The 27,347-nt window shown below is 40.0% G+C and overlaps 1 protein-coding gene across 5 annotated transcripts in view; it reads left to right on the top strand.

Moving 5' to 3' along the window:
- The first annotated feature begins 5,540 nt into the window (after positions 1-5,540).
- Positions 5,541-27,347, top strand: part of LOC309809694 (nuclear autoantigen Sp-100-like) — an 88,888-nt gene continuing 67,081 nt past the window's right edge. For 3 of the 5 annotated variants that reach the window (XM_082631054.1, XM_082631052.1, XM_082631056.1), the window contains exon 1: positions 5,561-5,668. In XM_082631054.1, coding sequence (XP_082487180.1) covers positions 5,634-5,668 — 35 coding nt within the window. In that variant the 5' untranslated portion in view covers positions 5,561-5,633. Of the gene's footprint in view, positions 5,669-8,538; positions 8,598-27,347 lie in introns of those variants that run through there. The other 2 variants (XM_082631053.1, XM_082631055.1) reach the window with 2 other exon arrangements.

The following is a 27,347-nucleotide window of genomic DNA, read 5'->3' as shown; positions in this document are numbered from 1 at the left end:
GAGAAGCAGTTCATGTTCACATGGACTGGACAACAGTACATGTTTACAATCTTGCCCCAGGGCTACGTGCATTCTCCTGCTCTCTGTCACAATATAGCCTGAAGGGACAAAGACTGGCCACTCTGCAGTACATTACGTTGGTCCACTATATTGATGACTGTATTAATCAGGGTTCTCTGGAGAAACAGAACTCTCTCTCTCTCTCTCATATATATATAATATATATATGTTTGTTTGTCTATATATAAAATGTGAATTGGCTTATGTGCCTATGGAGGCTGAAAAGTCTTATGATATGCCATCTGCAAGCCAGAGACCGAGTAAAAGTGGTATGTAATTCCAGTCCAAGTCTGAAGGCCCAAGAACCAGGGGAGCCAACGGTGTAAGTTCCAGTCTAAGAGCAGTTGGAGACACCTGTCCCAGCCCAACTAGGCAGGCAAGAAGAGAACAAATTTCCTTTCCTTCAATTCTTGTTTTATTCAGGCCCTTAACAGATTGGATGGTGCCCACTGACCTTGAAGAGGGCAATCTACTTTACTGAGCCCACCTATTCAAATGCTAATGTCCTCAGAGACACCCAGGATAATCTGGGCACCCAAAATGGTCCAGTCAAGTTGACACATAAAATTAACTATCACAATGACAGTATGTTAATTGTACCTGATAAGCAAGAGGTGTTGAGTGTTCTAAAAGCCTGGCTGAGTCACATGCACTCCAGATAAGGAGAGATAAACCCTATAAGACTTGGAGACATGCCATATAGGTAACTCTTTAGGGGTTCAATGGTCTGGCGCATAACAGGGTATTCCCTCCAAAGCTCCAAGCTATCGTACCTTGTGTCTCCTACCACTAAGAAGCACAATGGTTGGTAAGGCTCACCAGGTAAGGAGAATAAACACGGTTGACAATTTGATGAAAATGATTCTGGGCTTTGTAAGGTGCGGGCAGGGGTGGAGGATGGAGAGGGAGCAGTTCTACCATCTGAATAATAAAATGTGTTCTGATCAATGTTTTCCACTTAATGGGCATTGTTACATGTCAGTAAATGTAATTATGTGTCATGCCTGTCATAACTTTCATTTTTCATCAAGGCTTGATTGCAGCTGGCCCTTATTGATTATTTTTGGTGTTGTGAACAGTGAGTGCTAATTGTACTCTATCTATTGTATAAGAGCACAGACTCTGCAGTTAGTCCATGTAGGTGGAAACCCAGCTCCTCATGTACTGTCTGTGTTTCCTTCAGCAAGTTACTTACCCTCCCCATGCAGTAGTTTTATCTGTAAAATGGAGATACTAGGAATACATAGCTCATTGGATCATTGTGAGGGTTGGTGAGATAATATTTGCTCTACACTTAGAAAGTGCTGACCCTGAAAGCAATAAGTAAATAAATTAAGGAAATTTACATGCAAATATCCTTGTATCGATTAGGGCTCTTTGCCAGTGAGGCCAATTTTATCTAGGTTAGACAGAAAGGGACTTCATTGATGGGATGCACAGTGGCACCCGAAAAGGCAGGAGGCTGGGCTCAGAGCCTGCAAATGGCCCCAGAACCAGGCAGGAAGCAGAGCTGCTCCAGGAATTGGACACCAGGAACATCTCCTCCACCTTCTTAAGGAGTTGCCACTGAACAAAAGTTATCCAACTGTGTTTTAACTCCTTAACGATCTTCACGTGAGAGTCCAACTCCCCAAAGAGGGTCTGGCTGGCCTGGCTTGCTCATGGGCCAGTATCTCGGTTAACATTCCTTCTACTCCTGCACACAAAGGGGAGGAGTTTTCTCCCAAAGGAATCCAGGTCTGTTAGGAAAGGGGTGGAGGAGGCTGGACAGCCAAGGAAAATGAAACTGACTGGCAGAACCCACCCGGGGACCATCAGTGAGCTCTGATGTCTAAGGGGAGGAATGGGGTGGTCCCAGGCCAGTCTGAGAGGCCACAGAGCCTGGGGGGCACATTCCTGAATCGAATGGAACAGGTTGACTGTAGTTCCATTGCCTGTGCTTTGGAGATTAAGGCTGAGTCGGTCATCATGTTAGAAAGGAGAGCATCCACTCCACCACCCTGGACAGCCAAGGGCAAGGACGGCCACTAAGCCCATCGCCCCTGTCAGTTCCATTTACCTGGACGCATATGTGGGCTGTTGGCTGTAAAGGAGTCTGGCTGTGGTCTTACTTGGGGGGAGTGTGCCTGTGTCCCTGGGAACTGCAGTAAGACTGATGCTCCTGAGGTCCTGGGCTCCACCCTTCAGCCTGAACCTCCCAGTGCGGGTTCCAGAGCATCAGCACACACCCTGCTATCTGGGTGGAGAGGACCGGGCCTTCTGTCTGGAGGAGAGAACAGGGTTCTCCAGCTCTCCCTGAGTAAACTGGGTGGAAGATGTCCCTATGAGGGCAATATGCAAAGAACAGTTGCCTATGGCTTCTAGAAAGTGAACAAAAGCAGGCTGATGGTAGAGGGAAGTCATAACTCAAGGGAAGCCGCTAGAAAAAATGTTTCCTGTTTATTATTACTCTGCTTGAGAGCAGCCGCAGCCTTACATGGGGTGGCCAAAACTTTGGTAGGAAGCCCACCTTCTTTCTGGTCAGCAAAGCCGGGAAGAAGCCCAGGGCAACCAGGTTTTCTGGGGAGAGAGGGGAAAATCCCAGGAAGGTGAAAGTCACAGAGAAGAACCCCAAATTCTGTGTATAAACCCTCCCCAATTGAGTTCAAAACCAACTGACAGGCAAAAAGGTGGGACAGATGGGGATCAAATAGTAGTTTTCTTCATGATAAAAGCTGGATGGGGCTTAGTGATGTGGCTTACCATGTAGCAAAAAAGAGATCCCTGGGGCTTCCCTGATGGCACAGTGGTTGAGAGTCTGCCTGCCGATGCAGGGACGCGGGTTCGTGCCCCGGTCTGGGAGGATCCCACATGCCGTGGAGCGGCTGGGCCCGTGAGCCATGGCCGCTGAGCCTGCGCATCCGGAGCCTGTGCTCCGCAACGGGAGAGGCCACAACAGTGAGAGGTCCACATACCGCAAAAAAAAAAAAAAAAAAAAAAAAGATCCTTAAAACGGAACCTCAGAATTGGGCTTATCCACACAGTCTTACACAGCTCCAATCAGTCACACCCCACCCCGCCCCACTCCCCAGGCCCCTGTCTCTGTGCACTTGACTTGGAAGGGCTGACAGAGCCCTGGCCCTGCAGGAAGGACAAGCCCAGGGAGACCCAACAAGGAACAAGCAGACTCACCCCTTCTACCCAGAGAGTCTCCCAGGAGGAGGGAGGAGCAGGGGGTCCAGGCCAGTCCCAGTGACTGATGTGCTGCCCCTGGAAGGGGACAATGGAGCAGGGCCTGAGTGTAACCACTTAGGTCCCAGGCGCCCACTCCGCTCCACTTCTACACCCACGGAGGAGCGGAGGGTCTTGATCCTCTGGCCCCAGTGGCCACTCTGGCAGCTGCTGCTGCTTCCTTCTGCCCTTCAAGCTCAGATCCCAGGTCCTACTGTCTGGTGTCAGGGACAAGCCTCTGGTCCCCACTGGGGTCTCCCAACTTAGAGACTCAGCCCCACTACTGAAGTCTGAGGGGAAGCTGTTCCTGGGGAAGCTCGTGAAACCTGTCGCCTTAGCGGGTCCCCTGCCCCAGGTCTCTCCTCCACCACGACCTCCCCTGCCCTCTGGGTTTCCGGGCCCAGTAGCTGGGCTCCTCCCGGGACAGCAGAGATGCTCGCCGTGGCCAGTGGTCCTCACAGCCATGGAAAATGCCCAGGTGCCCCTTTATTTCCTTCCATCACTCCAGCAGGGTTTGTAGGAGGAGCTCCACCTCTTTTTTTTTTTTCCTAATTGAAGTATGGTTGGTTTACAATGTTGTGTTAATTTCTGCTGTACAGCAAAGTGATGCAGTTATACATAGATACATATTCTCTTTTATATACATATTTTCTTTTTCATTATGGTTTATCCTAGGATCAACCTGCTTCTTAATTTGGTCCTGTCCTTTTCCGAACCCGAGTTCCTGGCTTAAAGAAACCGCGTTCTCCACAGAGGCCTGGGGATGCTTCGGAAACTCCCGCTGCTCTCACAGAGTGTGGTGCAGGCCCAGCTTTCTCAGACCCACAGGAAAGTCTCTGCCAGGGGCCAGGAGCAGCCCCCACGCGGGAGTGTCCACCCTGTGGATGGCTCGTCCAGCCGCTGCTAGGTGGCCTCTAATTCCGGGTGCTCATCTTGAAGGTCCTAAACAGACGACAGAAAAGTGGGCACATTTATGTCAACAGCCAGCACGGCAGTGGCCTGAGCCACCAGCTGCCCAGGGACAGAGAGAAGAGGGAGAGGGGACACTGGAAACGGCAGGTGCGGTCTGTGCCAGCCTTGTCTGGACCCCATGCCCCATGGAGTCAGGAGCAGAGGACGGTTGTGCCCAACAGAGGCTCGGCTTACTAGTCCTTCTACCCCCCCCCCAAAGTGAGGGAGGGAGAGAGGGGTCCACACGTGTGCAGGACGTGGTACCACTGAGACCCTGTCCACTGGAAAAGATGTCCTCATCAGTGTCCTGGGGTCTGTCCCAACCACTGAGATGTGATGCTCACTTCTTTGGGGGAAAGAAAGAACAGAAGTGGAGAGAAGGCACGAACCTTCCCCATCATCTTCAAATATGATTTGCTTTTATGCTGACTCAGGTGAGTCTTCTGGTCACTTCTCATTCTTTGTGGAATGATGACTCAGAATCTGAGTGGAAAAACCTGTGCACAACTTCAGGGCCAAGGGTCACCCTCTCAGCTGGGGTAACCTGCCTTTTCATTTCTAGGTTATCTGGGTTCCAACCTCCATCTCCATCCAAAGAGAAGCTTTTGCCCCTTGGCATTCCCATGACTGCTTCCCAGGTTTCTCCTCATCACCCCTGGCTGCAGTTGTGAAGCAACCCTATAGTCGGGGCGCCTTAGACCCTTGCACCTAAGATGTCAACCCTTGTCACCACCTTGGTTCCAGCCTCTGGTCCCAGGGCCTTGGAGATTTTTCTCCTACCTCTGGCTGATTTCCAGGAATACTAAGAACATTCTCTCCACTTTATAAAGCTGAGCATTTGGGCTCTCTCCTGGTCCGTGTCCACACGCTGCGACCTAAATGCGTCAGTGCAGGCTCTCCCACAGCCTGGAGAAAAGATGTGAAGTCTCTGTCTTTCCCTCTCCCCACCATGGTCATCTCGGCAAGGGGAAGGAGCACACATGGGGTTTACCCCGGCCGTGTACTAAGCTCTGAACCGCTCTGTGAAGGCAGGAGAATGGGGACAGTTGGGGTCATGCAGAAGTTGTTGCTGTCTTTGCACAAACAGGTGGACCCCTGAGGGCTGGCCCTGCTCCTCCCCTGGCCCTCCAGGCCCTGACTGTCACTCCTTGTGTTTCATCCCTGGGACCTCATGTCAGGATGGCTGGAAGCACAGTGGGGTTGCGAGAAGAGGGAGGATGTCTGCACAGCACAGCTCACTGACAAATACTTTCACTTCCCTTTTCCCTACTTGGGCGGAGTCATCTCTGGGTGAGTCTCAGAGCAGACTTCCTGCTCAGGGCTCAGGGCTCCAGCAGCCTCCCCGGACCGAGGCTGGGGAGCCTGGAGGGGTCGGAGGCCAAGCTCAGGCCCAGGGCAGGCTGGGCAGGAAGATGGCTGGTGGGGGCGGCGAGCTCATCAGCAGCAGGTCAGTCTTTCTCCCGCTTCCTCCCACCTTTCCCTCTGGCCACGCTGCTGCTTCGTGCTGTCCTTTGGACTCTGCACTAAACCTCTGCTTTACGCCTGGCGTAAGGGAACAGTCACCTGCAGTGTAATGAAGGGCAGGAATGTATAATGAGGAAATCGGATTTTAAACTGCAGCAGGGCGGCAACCACAACACAGGTGACTACTTGTTTTGCGCTACTGCTCAGCTGGCAGGCCTGTGTGAAGGCAGCAGTCCTTCCTGAGGCTTTGCAGCAAGGATTTATTTCCTTGTGACCCCAGATCACTGTCGTTTCCCTCAGGTCAGTTCTACCTTCACGTAGGTCATTTCAAAGAAGGTAGTTGCGAAAATAAAAAATTCAGGAGAAACCCCTGATTTATTCACAAACCCTGGATGGTGCTGTCGGTCTCGTACTTGTCCTGTGGACGGGACCACTATTCCCACTTCTAGCTGGAGGCCTGGGTTCTTCCTCCAGCGATCCTGAGCAAAGAAATTAACGGGAAGAGAAATACCCCAAACTGCAAAGAGCTAGCACAGGCTGAGTAATTTTTTTTTTTTATTTAACAAATTTAATCAGTTATACATATACATATGTTCCCATATCCCCTCCCTCTTGCGTCTCCCTCCCGCCCTCCCTATCCCACCCCTCCAGGCGGTCACAAAGCACCGAGCTGATCTCCCTGTGCTATGCGGCTGCTTCCCACTAGCTATCTACCTCACGTTTGGTAGTGTATATATGTCCATGCCACTCTTTCACTTTGTCACAGCTTACCCTTCCCCCTCCCCATATCCTCAAGTCCATTCTCTAGTAGATCTGTGTCTTTATTCCTGTCTTACCCCTATGTTCTTCATGACATTTTTTTTCTTAAATTCCATATATATGTGTCAGCATACAGTGTTTGTCTTTCTCTTTCTGACTTACTTCACTCTGTATGACAGACTCTAGGTCCATCCACCTCAACAGGCTGAGTAATTTTATGTTTGGTTTCATTTTCTGTTCTGGAATTGGTTACACCTCTACAAGAAAAAGAGTAGAAATCTTATCTTTTTCTCTAGTAATGGGTCAGAAATACTATTAGTTAATATTTTAAATTTTTTGATTTTTTAATACAAAAGAAATACATTATGCATTCTTGCTCATAAAATTTCAAACTATACAGAAGTATATAGAGGGAAAAAGTCCTGTTCACCACTCACCCCCTTGCAGCTTCCAATACCAGTCCTGTTAGAGTCACAGGCATAACCTTCCAGATCCTTTTCTTTGCATTTACATATTTAACTCATTTTCTTAAATACAAAATTTGAATCCTGTTTTTTAAAAAATGGATTCATATTGTGAATGCGATTTTGCATTTTCACTTACTTTAATAGCCATAGGCTCTTCTCATTCTTTTTAACAGCTATATGTTGGGTTGGCCAAAAAGTTCCGTAAGAGGTTACAGAAAAATCCGAACGAACTTGTTGGCCAACCCAATACTATCCCGTAGAATGGATACACCATCGTTTTTATTGTTTGTTTATTTAATTGAAGTATAGTTGATTTGCAATATGGTGTTAGTTTCAGGTGTAGAGCAAAGTAATTCAGTTATATATATATATATATATATACACACACACACACACACACACATATATACATATAAAAATATATATTCTTTTTCAGATTCTTTTCCCATGTAGATTTCACAAAATATTGAGTATAGTTCCCTGTGCTATACAGTAGGTCCTTGTTGTCTGTCTACTTTATATACTAGTGTGTATATGTTACTCCAAAATTCCTAATTTATCCCTCCCCCCACGTTTCCCCTTTGGTAACCATAAGTCTGTGAGTCTGTTTCTGTTTTGTAAATAAGTTCATTTGTATCATTTTTTAGATTCCACAAATAAGTGATATCATATGAGATTTGTCTTTCTCTGTCTGACTTACTTCACCTCTAGGTCCCTCCATGTTGCTGCAAATGGCATTATTTCGTTCTTTTTTTATGGCTGAATAATATTCCATTGTATAAATATACCAATCTTCTTTCTCCGTTCATCTGATGATGGGCACTTAGGTTGCTTCCACATCTTGGCTATTGTAGATAGTGCTGCTATGAACACTGGTGTGCATGTATCTTTTCCAAGTATGGTTTTCTCCAGATATATGCCCAGGAGTGGGATTGCTGGATCATATGGTAGCTCTATTTTTAGTTTTTTAAGGAATCTCCATACTATTCTCCATAGTAGCTGTATCAATTTACATTCCCACCAGCAGTGTAAGAGGGTTCTCTTTTCTCCACACCGTCTCCAGCATTTATAATGTATAGACTTTTTGATGATGGCCATTCTGACTACACCATAGTTTTTTTTGTTTGTTTGTTTTGTTTTTTTACTTTTGGCTGCGTTGGGTCTTTGTTGCGGGGTGCAGGCTTATTGCAGCGGCTTCTCTTGTTGCAGAGCATGGGCTCTAGGCATGTGGGCTTCAGTAGTTGCAGCATGTAGGCTTCAGTAGTTGTGGCTCGCGGGCTCTAGAGCGCAGGCTCACTAGCTGTGGCGCACGGGCTTAGTTGCTCCGCAGCATGTGGGATCTTCCCAGACCAGGGCTCAAACCCATGTCCCTTGCATTGGTAGGCGGGTTCCTAACCACTGCGTCACCAGGGAAGCCCCATACACCGTGGTTTTTAAAACATCCCTCCTCCCCACCCTATTGACAGACAGTTAGATCATTTTCAGTTGTTCATTTTTACCAAGAAGCAGTGATAACAACGATTGTGTATTTCTTTATATTTTTGTACATATACAAGTGTTTGTCTTGTGTCAATAACCAAAAAAATGGAATTGCTGAGACAAAGTGTACTAATATGTAATTGTTTATAGATTCTGCAAACGGCCTTTCTAAGTAGCTGAACCAATGTATTCACCTACAAGATTTAGGTGAGCCATCTCCCCACACCCAAACTTTGCAGAGGTGATGGATCAAGAGTTGCATCTTGTTAACTTTACTCTCCTGATTACATGAGAGGTTGAACAGTTTTTTTGTTTATTGGCCTCTTTATGAAGTGCTGGTTGATTTATTGCCAGTGTTAGTGAGTTGAGATGATTGTTCTTTCTTTAACTGTAAGGGAGAATTTGCTAAAATTCTGAAACTTATAAATATACTTTCCTTGCCCTTTCACTTTGTTGTGGTGACTTTATCTTATTAAAGCTTAAACTTTAAAGTACAGCCTTATTATTGTATTGATTTTATAAAATAGATGTACCCTTGTTATTATGAATAAATAAAGTGATGCAGAAAGTTATTGATAAATTCCATGTGCACAGCCTTTAACTATAGCCCTTGTGTTTTTAAGGTGATAGATTCAATTCTACCTTACTCCTCTAGTATCACCAAAACAATTTTCTTTTTCAATTTTGGGGCAAAATTATTCTTCCACTGGAGCAACTTCAGCCTTCACAGCTTTTATCTGTCCCTAATCTTTCATCTCGTTAGCTTTTTACTTTCTGCTCATGATGGTTGTCTCAAACTTTTCTTCATGACAATTATTTAATTTTTAGTAGTTTTTGGTTTCTTGGTATTTTTTCAAGTTGATTTGTTTATTTGGGGGGATCTTAATTTGTTTCTACAGCTCTTCCAACTCCACTTGAAGTCACATATTGTTATTTTATCACCCTATCTTCATGCTCTTGCTTTATTATTTAGGTTTTGTGTGATGTTCAGTGTTTTGGGGATGTTTTCTTCATCCTCTGGGTTATCCTTCCAGATTGATTCTATTTGCAGTTTGGTTTCAAGAGTTGCTTTACTTTCTTGTTCACATGCCTGCCCTGGTTTTACAGCCCATTTCATTCCAGCATGACCTGGGCAGCTGTCCCACCACCCACAGGCTTAAGCTGAGTGAATGTTTTTGTTTTTTTCCCCCCACATTTCCTGTCTTATCTGAGACCAAATTACTTCCTGTCTGATCTACGGTTAAAGCTTCTACTTTAATTCTTATGAATTTTTGTCTGAGAATCCTTTAATCTGTTAAACCATCCCTTTCCCCACTGATCTGCAGTGATCCCTTTCCCATTAGCCAAGGGGCCACATGTGCAGGGTCTGTTTCTGTGCACTCTCTTCTCTGCCATTGACCTATGACAGCCTCTCCTTATGCGTTTCCACACTGTCATGGCAACAGCAGCTTCATGTGAACTCTTGTAGAGTAAATCTTCCCATGGCCCTTTGCATCTCCAAATCAGCTTGTCAAAATCTTGTCGAGATTTTGGTTAGGATTGCATTGACTCTATAGGTCAATTTGAAGAGAATTGACATCTTTACAATCTTGTCTTCCATCTCATTAATATGGTATATATATATATATATATATATATATATATATATATATTCATTTTTAAATATTTTCTAATAAAATTTAAACTTTTCTGTCTAGAAGTCTTATACTTCTGCTAGATTTATTCATAGATACTTGAGATCTTTGTGCTATGATATCTATATAATTTAAAAGTCACCTTTCTAGCTGCTTGTTACTGATATAAAAATAAATTGAAACTGCCAAACTTTAAAAAATTCTAATAAATTGTATGGAGATATATATATTTTTTATATAGATATAAATTTATATAATGTATACGTAATGACTATTTTTTTACTTTCAATCTAATTCTTATACTTCCTACTTCTTTTTCTTGCCTTACTGTGTGGGCTAGGACTTTGTACATGGCGAATATAAGTAGTGATAGTAATCATCTCTATCTTGATTCCAGTCCCAAAGGGAAGTCCTTTATCATTATACAATTATGAATGATGTTTGCTATAGGTTTTCTTTTTTAATAAAAAAACTTACACAGATTAAAGAAGTTTTATATTTGGCATCTGATACTTTCAATATATGAGGTGTTTGTGACCCTGTTTTCTGTTGTTTCTGCCACTTCTCACTCACAAATTTCTTTTTTTAAATAAACGTTTTATTTTGGAATAATGTTATATTTACATAAAAGTTGCAAAGATAGTACAGTAGTCTCTAATACTGTACACCCAGTTTCATTTCCTGTGTTATTATCCTCTTATGTTATTGTGGTACATTTGTCAAAACTAATAAAACCCAATATTAGTAGGTTACTGCTAACTAAAGCCCAGACTTTTTTCAGTTTCACCAGTTTTTCCACCAATGTCCGTTTTCTTTTGCAGGATTGAATCCAGTATACCACATTGCATTGAGCCATCCCATCACTTCTTCTCTTCTGGTCTGTGACAGTTTCTCAGTCTTTCCTTGTCTTTCACAACCTTGACAGTTTGAAGAGTACTGATCAGGCATTTTGTAGAATCTTTCAATTTGGGTTTGTCTTGATGTCTTTCTCATGATTATACTGGGGTTACAGGTTTTATGAAAGAAAACCACAGAGGTGAAATGCCCTTCTCATCACCTCATATCAGGAGATATGTCAACCTGACTTAACACCAGGAATGCTGACCTTGATCATTTGGTTTAGGTAGTGTTTGCCAGGCTTTTCCACTATAAAGTTACTATTTTTTTCCTTTCCACACTCTATTCACAAAGATTATTTTGCTTATATAGCTGGCTATCTTTGACTATGTACTAGCATCGTATTTAGAAAAATTATTTATAGGTAAAATCTGGGACCACAGTGAAGGTACTAGGCTTTGGAAAGGATTTCTGTTTGCTACAACCAGGTGCCTCGGGGTGCACCAATTTGGGAACTGTTTAGCACATGTTCAGGGGCTGAGAGAACCTCGGGGAACCCATGTAATTTAACTGGGAATAGAATTCAGTAAATTCAGAGATGTCCCTACACTTATTCTCACCATGAATATGTCAAGGTCAGGGTCTGGACTCCCATTGGACTCTCCACCCTGTGTGGACTCTAGACTTTATTTCTGTCTCTCTTACTCCTTAAGGCTGTCAAACCTGAGGTCCTGATTCTCTGGGGTCAGCAAATGCCCTCAACTCAAAAGTGTCTCTGTGCTTTGCTTACCTCTCTGGTTTCTCCTTCCCCTTTACTTTTGCCTGGCAAATCCTTACAGTGGTTTCATCTCTGCTATGATTAATAACATGTTTAAATGCTTTTTCCAACTCATGTTTTATTTTTTTTTTTTTTTTTTGGTTTTTTTTTTTTGCTGTACGCGGGCCTCTCACTGTTGTGGCCTCTCCCGCTGCGGAGCACAGGCTCCGGACGCGCAGGCTCCGGACGCGCAGGCTCAGCGGCCATGGCTCACGGGCCCAGCCGCTCCGCGGCATATGGGATCCTCCCAGACCGGGGCACGAACCCGTATCCCCTGCATCGGCAGGCGGACTCTCAACCACTGCGCCACCAGGGAGGCCCAACAACTCATGTTTTTTCAACAGAACTCTGTACTGCTTGTGGGAGTTGGGAGAGATTGAGATGTTTTGAATCCTGACCTACCACACCAGAAACTTATGGTCATTGACTAAATGATTGATTGATTGATTAACTGCCATTTTTCAAAGTTTATGGCTTGAGGTTTGATTGTGGCTCTTGAAGTTTTCTCTGACTGCTTCTAGGATTTTTCTCTTAGCATTTAAACTGTAGTGCGTCTAGATTTGTTTGTTTTTTTATTGTTTTTGTTTTGCATTTAACCTGTTGGTGTTTTCACAGTTGCTTGAATTTGTGAGTTAACGCCTTTTATCTGTTTTAGAAAATCCTTAGCCGTTAACTCTTCAAATATTTCTTCTGCCCTCCCCCCAGTTTCCTACTCTATCTTTCTAGGACTCAAAAGTAGATGATACTAGACCTTTTGACTGTCTCTCACATACTCCTGTCATGCTTTTCTGCATTTTTCCATTTTTTAAATGCCTGTACTTTAGTTGGATGTCTTTTATTGAGGTATCTATCTTCTAGTTAGCCAATCGACAAGTTTTGTATTTTTAATCCAATCTTCTGCTAAATACTACCAACAAGTTTCATTTTTAAAATTGTATTTTTAGATCTAAATATTCCATTTCATTATTTTTTGTAGATTCCAATTCTCTGGTAGAATTATCTGACTTTCTACTTTCTGCACCGTTTCGTCCATTTTCTTGACCATGTTAATCACAGATTTTATGTGCTAAGTCCAGTCCCTGGATCATCTGTGCACTTGCTTCCATCATCTTTTTTTTTTTCTTGGTTTGGTCCTATAGTCCTATCTTTTGACATGCCTATTAATTTTTGATTGAATGCCAGACATTGTGTATGCAAGACATAGAGCCCCCAAATATTCTCTTCCACATAAGAGTGATTCCCCTTTCCTCTGCTAAGCAAGCAAAACAATGAGGCAGACTACATTACACATTCAGGGCATGGAAGGACTCAAGATTAGTATGCATTTTTTGATAAGATTTAATATACCTTTGGTTTGCCCTGATCACAGATGAGGACATCCAGGGCTTTCAACTGAGAGAGAGCAATCAAGTTTTCTCTGCTTTTCAAAGTTTTTGTCATATTTTCACCCTCTTTCTTCATGCAGCTTTAGAATTGAAAAAAGTTCTTGAGAAAACCAACCAAGTTTTTAATTTCCTTGAAGTCTCTAACTTTGCACTCCAACTCCAAATGACCATCAGAAGTTCTGCTAGTTTCTTTGTCCTCCAGCTACAGCCCTTTGCCTGTGCCAGGTCCAGATTCTCAGCTTCTAGCTATGTTCAGAATTTACAAGTGCTCTCATGGGACAAAAAGGCTACAGATTCCAAAGCCAGATCACCACTCCCTTCAGAGCTTTCAACTCTCTCCCTTTATGTTCTCTGGACCTCATCATGATTGTCTTTGCCTTTTCTGCATGGTGAGCCTTCAGGTAATTCTGCTTTGCTTTTCAGAGACTTTTTACATAGTCATTCCAGCCTCCTGGCCTTAAAAACTTTACCAAATATCTTGGGAAGAAGAACGGGTTGTGTGTTGAGGCCCCTCAAGTCTCCAGTCCTGTGTGACTGTCACAGGCTCTCTGTGTTCCCTGCTCAGAGTAACACTCTTTGGTCTTGGCCAAGCCCAAATTCTCAGCCTCTGTTCCCAGAATCAGCAAATACCAGCCACCACCCTGAAAAATAACAATTATAGCTTCTCAGCTCCCAAAGGTCTCCAGTCTCTAGAACCTTAGTCTCTGCAGACTCTGTTGCTTCTGTAGCTCTCTAGTCCCTTTAAAATAGTTTTCTGGTATTCTACCCAGCTCTTCTAATTGGTCTATACTGGACTTCTGGCCTGCCTCAAACTGTTCGATCCTACCCTCTGATGAATTTTTGTTTACATTATTTTGTAATATGTATGTGGATACTAACAAGGGTTAACCTATAGTCTAGTTTCATTTTCCCATTTTATTCAAAAATCACATACAAGTTTTTTCTTATTTTTATTATTTTTAATTGAAGTAGAGTTGATTTACAATATTACATGAGTTTTAGGTGTACAACACAGTGATTCGATTTTTTATAGATTATACTCCATTTAAAGTTATTACAAAATAATGGCTGTATTTCCATGTGCTATACAATATATCCCTGTTGCTTATTTATTTTATACATAGTAGTTTGTGTCTCTTAATCTCATACGCCTATCTTGCCCCTCCCCACTTCCCTCTCCTCACTGGTAACCACTAGCTTGTTCCCTATATCTGTAAATCTGTTGCTGTTTTGTTATATACATTCATTTGTTTTATATTTTAGATTCCACATATAAGTGATAACATAGAGTATTTGTCTTTTTCTATCTGACTTGTCTCACTAAGCACAATACTCTAGGCCCATTTACATTGTTGCAAATAGCAAAATTTTATTTTTTTAATGGCTGAGTAATATTCCAATGTGTGTGTGTGTATGTGCATCATGCCTTATTTATCCATTCATCTGTTGATGGGCACTTAAGTTGCTTCCATATCTTGGCAATTTAAATAATGCCGCTATTAACATTGGGGTACATGTATCCATATCCATTTTTATCCTCAAGTTTACCAATGTTATCCTCCTTATGCTTTTCTTTTTTTTTTTTTTTTTTTTTGTGGTATGCGGGCCTCTCACTGATGTGGCCTCACCCGTTGCGGAGCACAGGCTCCGGACGTACAGGCTCAGCGGCCATGGCTCACGGGCCCAGCCGCTCCGCGGCATATGGGATCTTCCCGGACTGGGGCACGAACCCGTGTCTCCTGCATTGGCAGGCGGACTCTCAACCACTGCGCCACCAGGGAAGCCCCTTATGCTTTTCTTAAAATGCCTTTTATATACTCAGAATTCTAACCGTATTCGCCTATATATTATATTAATACTTTATTCATTCATTCACAAATATTTCCCAATACCATGTTTTCAGAACTTAATGAGATGCTGGAATATAATGGTGAGCAAAGCAGACCAAGTCCCTGCCCTAATGGAAATGACATTCCAGTGAGAGACAAATAGTAAACAGATGAACAAATAAATGTATACTTTAATGACAGAAAGTTGTAAGAATATAAAGAAAAAAGCATATGGGGGTACATGGATAGAGTGTAATGGGAGTGCAGTTTTAGACAGGATGTCCTGGGAAGGCTTTCTGAGAGGTTAGTATTTGATGAGAGTCATGAATGCATTGAGGAAAAGCACCATGCCAATTCCTGAAGAAATGTTCTAAGTAGAGGAAACAGACAATGAAAAGTCAGGCATAGAAACATGCTTAGAATGTCTGAAGAAGGCTTGGAGGTTAAGGTGCCAAAGGGCAGTGATCTAGAAGAGGAGTAGTAGAAAATGAGGTTGGAAGGTCATGTTTCCATGGGTCATGGTCAAGACTTTATATTTTATTCAAAATAGAGTGGGGAGTCATTGGAGGGTTTTCAATAGAGTGAAGTAATCGGATTTCAGTTTTTAAAAGATCTCTTTTGCTTATGTTTGATGTTTGGAGAACAGCTGCAATATGACATGAGTGGAAACAAGAAGACTAGTTGGTAACTATTACAGTAGCCAGGCAAGAGATGATGGTGGTTGGGACCAGGTTGGTGTAATGAATATAAAGAAAAAGGGTGGGATACTGGATATGTTTCTATGGTAAAGCCAAGAACAGTCAAAGATGGATCAAACATTAAGTTTGAGAGGAAGAGAAGTGTCATAGAAGACTGGAAATGTTTTAGCCAAAGAAATTAAAGGAGAGAGTTGTCATTTGCCTAGATGGCAACATTGTGTAGTGATTAAAGGGCCTGAACTCTGGTCCAAAGCCTCACTCTGTTCTTCAATAATTATGTGGCCTTGGGGATATTGCTTAACAACTCTGTACCTCTGTTTCTTCATCTGTAAAATGGGATAATAAGAGCATATACCTCATAGGTACTGTTATATGTATTTACTATATAAATCCTATATATGGAAAAATTAGAAAATAAGCAGGTTTCAAGAGGTGACTCAGAAGATCAGTAATCAGTTGCTGCCTGCTAATTGTAAAAAGCCTACCTGTGTCATCAAAGTGAAGACGGTTGAATATAAATCTGGAGTCCAGGGGAGAGATATGAGATAGAGATGCACATTTGGGAATTGTCCATGCGTGGCTGGTATCCAAAGCCATGGGAATAGATAAGATTACACAGGGAAGGAGTGCAGATAGAAAAGAGGTAAGAGAACTGTCCCTGAGGAGTTGAATACATGCAAAAGAGCAGGAGTAGCCAAGGAGATAGTTGGAAAGCCATAAAGGCATGGCTCTCAGGAGCCAGATGAAGAAAGCATTTCCAGAAGGGAGAAGTTTATCAATGTCCATGAGGTTGAGGGATAAAGTAAGAGGAGGACTGAGAATTGGCCTTTGGGTTTGGCAGTGTGGAGGTCAGGGAAAACATAAACCCAGAATATTATGTATAGGGTATTGGTAGGCGTAAAACTTGAATGCGTGCAAGAGAGACTGAGGTGGAAAAGTGGAGACAGTTAATATGGACAGCAATTTCAAACGAGAAACACAACAGGAGAGGTATACTGAGTGTAGGGAGATTTTTAAATGGGTAATATTGAAGCATGCTGTATGTTGATAGTAATAGTCCAATAGAGAAGGAAAAGTTGATGAGGCAGAAGTGAGAAAGAATGATTCTGTATTGATTGTGCCTGAGTCAGGGAGAGGTAATGGAAAACAGTGCCCAAGTGGGTGGATTGTCCTTAGGCTGAAGAGAGGCAATCTGTGCACTGTAACAGGAGGGAAGGCCAGTGGGTGCCCATGTAGGTAGGCTGATGTATTCCATGGTGAGAGGATGCAGTTACATTCTTCTGTTTTGCACCTACATTCTCAGTTGAGAGGGAGAGGAAGGGTGGGAAGAGTTTGAGGATAGAAAAGCTGTAAAATAGTCATTCAGGGAAGGAAAAAGTGAAATGAATAGCATGATGTAGGATTACTCAACAACACTGAGAATCCATTTCAGCTTAATGATTATAAACTTAAAGAGAGAGCACTTAGCATGCTTGTTTTTTTTCTCCAGATAGCTTGGGTGCTGATGAGTGGAAGAGGGGCTAATCTGATTTTATCCACGGTTATGGATATATTAGATAAATTCACTGGAGGGAGATGTGAACGAGGAAGTTAAAGGTGAATTTAAGAGGCAGATTTTAATAGCAGTCCTAGAACTTGACTGTATGATGGGGAGCTTTGAACTTACTGATCCCCTTCCCAGTTGTATTTGGGTATTAGGATGTTTTAAAACTCCTTAGTAGATTCTAATGTATAGCCAAGGTTAAGAACACTGGAATATAATAATATATCATGAATTTAGGTGGGTAAGAACAGTGAAGACATAGAAGCAATTATGAAAAATTAAAAAAAACAGTAGCAGAATTGGGAACCTGAGGGTAGGGGATCACAGATTCATTGGAGTGCAGGTGTTAGAATACATGACCTGCAATAGATGAGGCAGTGGTCATATTTGAGTCTGAGATTTTGTAGCATGCACAAATTGGAGAAATGATGAAGTCTAAAGTATGGCCATGGAAGAAAGTTGCAGAAATCAAATGGAAGACAAGATTATTAGAGATAAGAAGGTCAGTAAGTTGAAAGATCAAGATATTTAATGGAATCTCTGTGAAAATGGAAATAATCATGAATTTTTTAAGGACTCCTGGTAAGGTATTTGCAAAAATTTTCTTCGAATAAGGGACAGTGGCCAATAGAATGGCTGATAGAAAGGAAAGAAAAAAGGAAAGATAAAATGTTTTATAGTTTGTTTAGTTGGTTTTTTGGTTGGTTTATATTTCTTTCTTAATTCCACGGGAGATTTATTTTTGCACATGGAATGAGATATAGAACTACCATTTTTTTCCTTCAAAAAAAGGACCATTTATGCAACAACATTAACTTAGTAGTTTATCATTTAACTACTGATTTGAAATAACATTTTAAACATATACTAGATTACCTTTAGATATAGGTGATCCTTGTTCTGATCCATGATTCTGGTTTTTTATTCCTCTTTCAACACTGAAATATTTTAGTTACTATGGCTTTATAGGTAAAGCTCTTTATCATTCCTATTTTCAAAATATTCATAGATATTCTTGAGTTCTTTCTCTTCTAGATAAATGTTGGGACCAATTGTTAATGTTCTGTAGTATAACCCATCTTTCTGGGATTCAGTCAATAGACATTGAATGAATATATAGATTTAAATTAAATTTTAAATTAAATTAAAATTTAAAAAATTCTGAATGGTCCCAACTAGAAAGATGGCATGTCTCTTTATTTATTCAAGTACATATTCAAGTTCTATAGTAAAGTTATTGTTTTTTAATGATCCCTATGGTAAGCTCATTGGGTAAATTTAGTGCTAAGCATTTTACAATTATATTTATAAACAGGAACTCATTTTTCTTTTACATTTTCTAAATTTTTATTGCTGGCATAGGGGAAAACTATTGGTTTGAGTTTGTTGACCTTATGGATACAAATCTTACTAAGTGGACTTCTCCTAATATTGTCTTGTATTTTTCTGCAGAAATCTTTGATTTCCTTTATCAATGTTTTATACTTCTCAGCATATAAATCTTTTACTTCCTTGGTCAGGTTTATTCCTAAGTTTTTTTTTTTGATGCAATTTTAAAAGTGACTGCTTTTATTTTTTTAACTTTCCCTTTCTGATATTTCATTGTTAGTGTAAAGAAATGCAACAGATTTATTGCCTTTAGCTCAGTTTTCATCTCAGCAATTGAGTTGTCTAAATTTGATTGGCTCCTCTTTATAATTTCTAGTTCCGTATTACAGTGATCTGCATTTCTATCAATAGTGTTTATTAATTCCTTCAGCAATTTTATTACCTCCTTTTTCAATTCAGGGTCTGACAGACTGGAGAGGTCTGTTTCATTGTTTGTTCTTTCAGGAGATTTCTCTTGTTCTTTTAATTGCCTTAGTGTGAGGGTTGGTTTTATTCATTGTTCTGGGTACTCCAGGGCCCTTTCAAATGGAAACCTACTTATTTTAATTGACACAATTTTGCTTGTAATAGTTCTTCAGTTATTTCCTCCCTTCTGCTTTCTCCTATCTTTTGGAATTCATGTTAGTTGGATATTAGGTCTCCTAGGTTGATCCTCTACAAGCTTCCTGCTTTTCAGGGTCTTGGGGCAGTTCTTTATATTTTTTTTCTTTTGAATCTACCATCTGTAAAATTTTCTCAGTTCATTCATTCATTCTAGTGATTTTTAAATTTCTGCCATCATATTTTTAATTTCCAAAAGCTCTTTTTAAAACTTTCTTTTTTTATACCATCTTTTTTGAAAAATGAGTCCAATACTGTTTTTCTACTACTGAAGACAATAGTTTTTTTTTTATTCCATTTATTACAAGGTTTTTTTGAGAGTTAGTTACTTTCCAGCTCTTTCCCTACTATTTGTTTCTTCTCAAGGATTCCATCAGATGTCCATTTACATTTAAGAATGAGACATGAAAACTTGATTAGGGCTCTGTGTAAAGGATGCCTCTAGTTGACTGGTGAGTTTCATTGTGCCAGTTTTGATTTTCACCTCTCAATCTGTCTTCTGAAGTAATGGTGCCTCTGATTCCTGGCCCCTTTCACAATACAGAAGCCTAAATTGGCTTGCCTCTTTCCAGTTTCCCCTTGTGTGAGTAACTATATTTTTTAAAGATTTATTGAAGTATAATTGATATACAAAAAATTGCACATATCTAATGCATAAAACTTGATGAGTTTGGACATGATACCATCACCACAACCAAGGTACTAAACATATTCATCACCTCCAAACCCCTTTTTGTATTTGTTAACTATAGGTACTGTGTTTTATAGTAGATCTCTAGAACTTATTCATCTTGCATAACTGAAACTTTATACCCATTGAAAAACAATTACCCATTTCCCACCCCCAGCACTGGTAACCACCATTCAATTCTCTACTTCTATTAGTTTGACTATTTTAGATACCTCATGTAAGTGGAATCATGCAGTATTTATCCTTCTGTGACAGCTTTATTTAACTTAGCATAATGAACCTCTAGGTTCATCCATGTTGTCCTAAATGGCAGGATTTCTTTCTTTTTTAAAGAAACAATCCCACTTACCATCACATCAAAAAGAATAAAATACCTAAGAATAAACCTACCAAGGAGACAAAAGACTTGTACTCTGAAAGCTATGAGAAGCTGATGAAAGAAATCAAAGATGACACAAACAGGTGGAAAGATATACCACTGGAAGAATCAATATTGTCAAAATGACTGTACTACCCGAGGTAGTCTATAGAGTCAATGCAATCCTTATCAAATTACCAATGGAATTTTTCACGGAACTAGAATAAAAATTTTTTAATTTGTATGGAGACACAAAAGACCCTGAATAGAAAGCAATCTTGAGAAAGAAAAACAGAGCTGGAGGAATCAGGCTCCCTGACTTCAGACTATACTACAAAGCTACAGTCATCAAAACAGTATGGTACTGGCACAAAAAGAGAAATATAGATAAATGGAACAGGATAGAAAGCCCAGCGATAAACCTATGCACCCATGGTCACCTAATCTATGACAAAGGAGGCAAGAATACACAATGGAGAAAAGACAGCCTCTTCAATAAGTGGTGCTGGGAAAACTGGACAACTACATGTAAAAGGATGAAATTAGAACACTCCCTAACACCATACACAAAAATTAACTCAAAATGGATTAAAGACCTAAATGTGAGGTAGGATACTATAAAACTCTTAGAGGAAAACATAGGCTGAGCACTCTTTGACATAAATCGCAGCAACATCTTTTCTGACCCGCCTCCTAGAGTAATGAAAATTAAAACAAAAATAAACAAATGGGACCTAATTAAACTTCAAAGCTTTTGCACAGCAAAGGAAACCATAAACAAGATGAAAAGACAACCCATAGAATGGGAGAAGAGTTTTGCAAATGAAGCAACTGACAAGGGATTAATCTCCAAAATATACAAGCAATTCATACAGCTCAATATCAAAACATAAACAACCCAATCAAAAAATGGGTGGAAGATCTAAACAGACATTTCTCCAAAGAAGACATACATATGGCCAAAAAGCACATAAAAAGATGCTCAACATCACAAATTATTAGAGAAATGAAAATCAAAACTACAATGAGGTATCACCTCACACCAGTCAGAAGGGCCATCATCAAACACTCTACAAACAATAAATGCTGGAGAAGGTGTGGAGAAAAGAGAACCCTCTTGCACTGTTGGCAGGAAAGTAAATTGGTACAGCCACTAGGGAGAACAGTACAGAGGTTCCTTTAAAAACTAAAAATAGAACTACCATATGACCCAGCAATCCCACTCCTGGGCCTATATCTGGAGAAAACAATACTCTGTAATGACCTATATGGGAAAAGAATCTAAAAAAGAGTGGATATATGTATATGTATAACTGATTCACTTTGCTGCACAGCAGAAACTAACAACATTGTAAATCAATTATACTCCAATAAAAATTAATTTAAAAAAGAAAGTAGGTAGAGGAAGATTTAATAGATTTAATGTAAAAAAAAGCAATACAGACATTAAAAGACAAGGTAGAAAATTTTTTCAACACATATAACAAAGCCTTAATATATCTGATATACACAGACCCCAGCCCACTGATAAAATATGACAAGTAACTCCAAAGAAAATGGACTTGAACAGAAAGCTTAGAGAAGAGAAAATAAAAATGTGCAATAAACATATGAATACATACAAATTAAATGGTAGTGAGAAACCATTTCTCACCCCTTAGATTGGCAAACATAACTTCGTAAATGACACTGCAGTGTGGGAGAAGATTCAGAGAAACAGACATTCAATGCTGGGTTGAGCATGAATTGCTAGAGCCTTTCAGGAAAGATCTGGCAATATCTACTAAATTTTAAGATACACTACAGCTTAACCCAGCAGTCAGTCCTACTTTTGGAACCTATCCTGTGAAAATAAAGACACCAATATGCATATACAAAAGCTCCAGAACTTTCAGTGGCTCCCTATTTCCCCCAAAGTAAAAACCAAGTCCTTAAGAGTGTTCAGAGGACCTGAAACGATCCAGCCCTTCTCTCCTCTACCTCACTTCTCTCTGGCCACACTACTCTTTGCTGTTTCTTGACTACACTAGGCACACTACAGCTCTAGGAACGTGGTGCTGGCTCTCACTTCTGTGTGATATGTTCTTTGTCCAAATACCTATTACTGAACTAACTTTCCATCTCCTTAAAATCCTTGCTCCAGGTCACCTTCTCAATGAGGACTGTTTTGACCAACCTACTCAAAATCACAGCCACAGCCCCCCACCCAACCTGCATACTCCCAACCTCCTAATCTGGCTCTATTTTTATTGTCTATGTCCTTATCACTCCCTAACATACTAAATTAATTACTTATTTATCTATTTAGTGTTTATTGTCTTAATCATTGACTGTCTTCTCCCAAAATGCGTATGCCACAGCATAGGAAATTTGTCTATTTTGTCCCTTGATTTTTCTTGAGTACTTGATGCACACAAAACACGAATAAATTGGTTAGATGCCCATAAGTACAAATGTCTTTATTGAAGCATTGTTTTTTGATAACAAAATAGAACAATGACTACATAACACTGACCTCTAAATCTGAGAAAAATCTGATTGTCCATTGAGCTGAATGGTTGAGTAAATTATGGTAAATACATATTGCTAGAGTATTACATACCTATTTATTTCTAATAATTTGGATAGAAGGGCATAGTTTTATTAATGAATAAAAACAAGGTCAGATTAATATATCATGACCCAGGACTTCCCTGGTGGCACAGTGGTTAAGAATCCACCTGCCAATGCAGAGGACATGGGTTCAATCCCTGGTCTGGGAAGATCCCACATGCCAGGGAGAAACTAAGCCCGTATGCCACTACTATTGAGCCTGTGCTCTAGAGCACATGAGCCACAACTACTGAGCCCACATGCTGCAACTACTGAGCCCACGTGCCGCTACTACTGAAGCCTGTGCACCTAGAGCCTGTGCTCCACAGCAAGAGAAGCCACCACAATGAGAAGCATGCACACCACAACGAAGAGTAGCCCCCACTCGCCACAATTAGAGAAAGCCTGAGTGCAGCAATGAAGACCCAACGCAGCCAAAAGAAAAAAAAAAATATATATATATATATAATGCCCCTACTTTTATACAAATTAAAGTAATAAAAATACTTTACTTGTGGTAAAGTTTGGAACAAGTGATGGGAAAGGCATGGAATGTTATGCCCCAGGCTGTTAACAATGTCTTAGTGAATAGTGTCCGGGTTACACCAGGTCCCTTCAGATCCTTCTTTTATCATTTCTTGGTAACATCAGAGGAAATAGAAATAATAGAGCCAACAGAACAAGACTTCAGACTAAGTATATTCAATGCTTCCACAGCTTATGAGGTAATATTGCTTCTATAAAACAATTAACTAGGAAGCTTAGAAATTTAAAAGTTGTTTTACAGAAATAAAAGTAGGCAAAATAACAAAATATTTAGGAATAAATGTAACAAATGTAACATAAGACATATGCCAAAACTGCAAAACATTGTAAGAAAAATTAAATATTGAAATAAATAGAAAATTACGGTTCATGGGTTGGAGGACTTGATATTTTTAAGATGGCAATTCTTCCCAAATTGATCTGCAGATTCAATGCAAAAATCAAAATCCCAGCAGGCCTTTTCGCAGAAATTGAGAAGCTGATCTTAAAATGTGTGTGGAAATGCAAAGGACCAAGAATAGTGAAAATAATCTTAAAAAGGAAAAAGTTGTAAGACTTACAGTTCCTGATTTTAATACTTTTATAAAGCTACATTAATAAAGACAGTTAAAGCACTGGCATAGGGCTTCCCTGGTGGCGCAGTGGTTGAGAATCTGCCTGCTAATGCAGGGGACACGGGTTCGAGCCCTGGTCTGGGAAGATCCCACATGCCACGGAGCAACTGGGCCCGTGAGCCACAACTACTGAGCCTGCGCGTCTGGAGCCTGTGCTCCGCAACAAGAGAGGCCGTGATGGTCAGAGGCCCGCGCACTGCGATGAAGAGTGGCCCCCACTTGCCACAACTGGAGAAAGCCCTTGCACAGAGGCGAAGACCCAATACAGCAAAAATAAATAATAAATTAATTAAAACAAACAAACAAACAAACAAAAAAAAGCACTGGCATAAAGATAGATCTAGAATCAATGGAACAGAATTGAGAGTGCAGAAATAAACACTGATGTTTTGGGTCAATTGATTTTCAACAAAAGTGCCAAGGCAACTCAAGGAGGAAAAGATCGTCTCTTCAACAAATTGTGCTAGAACATTTGGATATCCACATGCAAAAAGATTAATTTATATATACCCTTACCTCACACCATTTGCAAAAATCAACTCAAAATGGATCAAAGACCAAAATGTAACAGCAGGGCCAGATTCAGGGCCATGCATCTTATTCAGATGCACAAGGCCTTGTGCTTGGTTTACTGCTCTGCTTTCACTGTTCTGAAATTCTTAATGGTTTGTAAACAAGGGTCCCCCTAATTTCTTTTTCCCTGGGTCCCACAAATTGTGTAGCTGAGTGTGTGTGAGAGTGAAAATGATAAAACTTTTTTTTAATTTTCATTTTTTTATTGAAGTATAGTTGATTTATAATGGTTCAGATGTACAGCAAAGTGATTCAGTTATATATATATATATATATATATATATATATATATACATATACATATATATTCTTTTTCAGATTCTTTTCTATTATTGGTTATTACAAGATATTGAATATAGTTCCATTTGCTATACAGTAGGTCCTTTTTGTTTATCTACTTTATATATAGTAATGTATATCTGTTAATCCCAAACTCCAAATTTAGAAAATGATAAAACTTTTAGAAGAAAATATGGAAGAAAAATCTTTGTGACTTTGGTTTAGACAAAAAGGTAGTTGGAACACAAAAAGCATGATTCATAAAATAAGATGTTGATAAATAAGAGTTCACAAAACTTAAATCTTTTGTGCTTCAAAAGACACCATTAAGAAAATAAAAGACTAATCCCAGTCTGGAAGAAAATATTAACCAATCATATTTGTAATGAACAACTGCACCTGGATATGTAAAGAATTCTTACAACTCAATAATTAGACATACAGACCAATTAAAAGATGGGCCAATGGTTTGAATAGATATTTCTCCATGGAGCCGTATGGAAGGTAATAAAATGTGAAATGCTCAACATCATTAGCCATTAGAGAAAAAAGCAAATTAAAATCAAAACAAAATACCAATGTATACCCACTGGATTGGCTACAATCAAAGACATAAAGGGTTAGCAAGATAGTGGAAAAACTAGAACCCTTACATTCCTAGTGGTAGGAATGTAAAATGGTTCTTTGGAAGTACTGTAAAACAGTTTCTTAAAAAGCTAAAATAATGTTATCCTATGACCCAATAATTCCACTCCTAGGTAGCTATGTAGAAATAAAAACATATGTCCACACAAAGACTTGTATGCAAATATTCATGGCAACATTTTCCATAATAGCCAAAAGTGGAAACAATCCAAATGTCCATTACTAGTGAATGGATAAATAAAATGTGATAATTCCACCCAATGGAATACTATTCAGCAATAAAAAGGAATGAAATACGAATACATGAGGCAACATGGATGAACTCCCAAGACATTATGCTCAGTGAAAAAAAGTTGGTTGCAAAAAACCATATAATCTTTGCTTTCATCTATATGAAAGGTCCAGAAAAAGGAAATATACAGAGACAGGTAGTAGAGTAGTGGTTGCCTGGGGCTGGGGAATAGAAACAGGAATCGACAGCAAATAGCCATGAGCAAACTTTCTGGGGTAATAAAAATGTTCTAAATTTGGATTGTGTTCATGATTGCAGAACTCTGTACATTAACTAAAAATCATTGAATTGTAAAATTAAAACAGCCAAATTTTATGCTATATAAATTATAACTCATTAAAAAAAATTTTTTATAAAAACAAAGGTAAGTGTGTTAGCTGAATAGACTCAGTTGAAGTAAGGTTAGTTAGAAGAACTGGAAAATGTGAAAAAATTAAGATATACTGCATAATCTGACGTTTCAACATTCTGCCAATGGAATTCCAGAAGAAGAGAAAGAATGAGAATGAGGACATCAATAAAAAGAGGGAAAAACAATTCTCAGAATGGAAGCTAGAACTTTAGGTTTAAAAGTCCCATCAATACAGAGAATGAATTTTTAAATCCCATACCTAGGATTTCACCATTCTAGTGAAAATCTAGAATATCACAGATAATAAACAAATCATAAAGTTTCCAGAAAGTAAAAGCAATAGACATACAAGGAATGAAAACCTGATGGAAGCTGCAATTTTCATATGTGACACTGAACGCAGGAAGACAATGAAGGAAAATGTCCTAATTTTTAAGTGAAAAATAATTTTGAACCTTAATTCCAAACATACACAAGTACTCATGCATGTATGAAAGTAAAATGAAGATATTTTCAGACCACAAAGACTCAGAAAGTTTATGATGGGAATAGGAAGAGAGAGGAGAGAAATAATATCAAGTTTCAGTTTTTAGCTTGAGAAAAGATACCAAATAACTCCTGACATTGAGAGAATAATATACACCTAAGTTTGTTTATTAAAAATTCAACTGGGGCTTCCCTGGTCGCGCAGTGGTTGAGAGTCCGCCTGCCGATGCAGGGGACACGGGATCGTGCCCCGGTGCGGGAGGATCCCACATGCCACGGAGCGGCTGGGCCTGTGAGCCATGGCCACTGAACCTGTGCGTCCAGAGCCTGTGCTCCGCAACGGGAGAGGCCACAACAGCGAGAGGCTCGCGTACCGCAAAAAAAAAAAAAAAAAAAAAAAAAAAACTGAGTCAACTTGAGAACTAAATAGAACTAAAATTAGTAGAAGCAATGTATAATGTCCTTCCAGACCTACCCTAACCCCGCCTTCTCCCCACCCCTAGACATCAGTCTCAAACAGTTTAATGAATAATTTCCAGCAATCCTTCAAGGAACAGAGAATATTTGTATTAAATAAATTATTCCAATAAGTTAAAAAATTCAAATCACCCCAAATCATCATGAGATTAATATATTTCTGCTATCAAACCCAGATAAACACAAGATAAATGAAAACTGTAGGTTAATGTTGCTTATAAACACATAATATTAAATCCCCTAATAAGATATTAGTGAGTCCAGTCCAAGGGTGGATGAAAAAATAGTGTGATATTACCACATAAGTATCATCTCAGGAA

The sequence above is a fragment of the Mesoplodon mirus genome (genome assembly GCF_964341445.2).
Source record: "Mesoplodon mirus genome assembly, chromosome: 8".
Classification (NCBI taxonomy): Eukaryota; Metazoa; Chordata; class Mammalia; order Artiodactyla; family Ziphiidae; genus Mesoplodon; species Mesoplodon mirus.
This window is presented reverse-complemented; position numbering and strand designations above follow the sequence as displayed.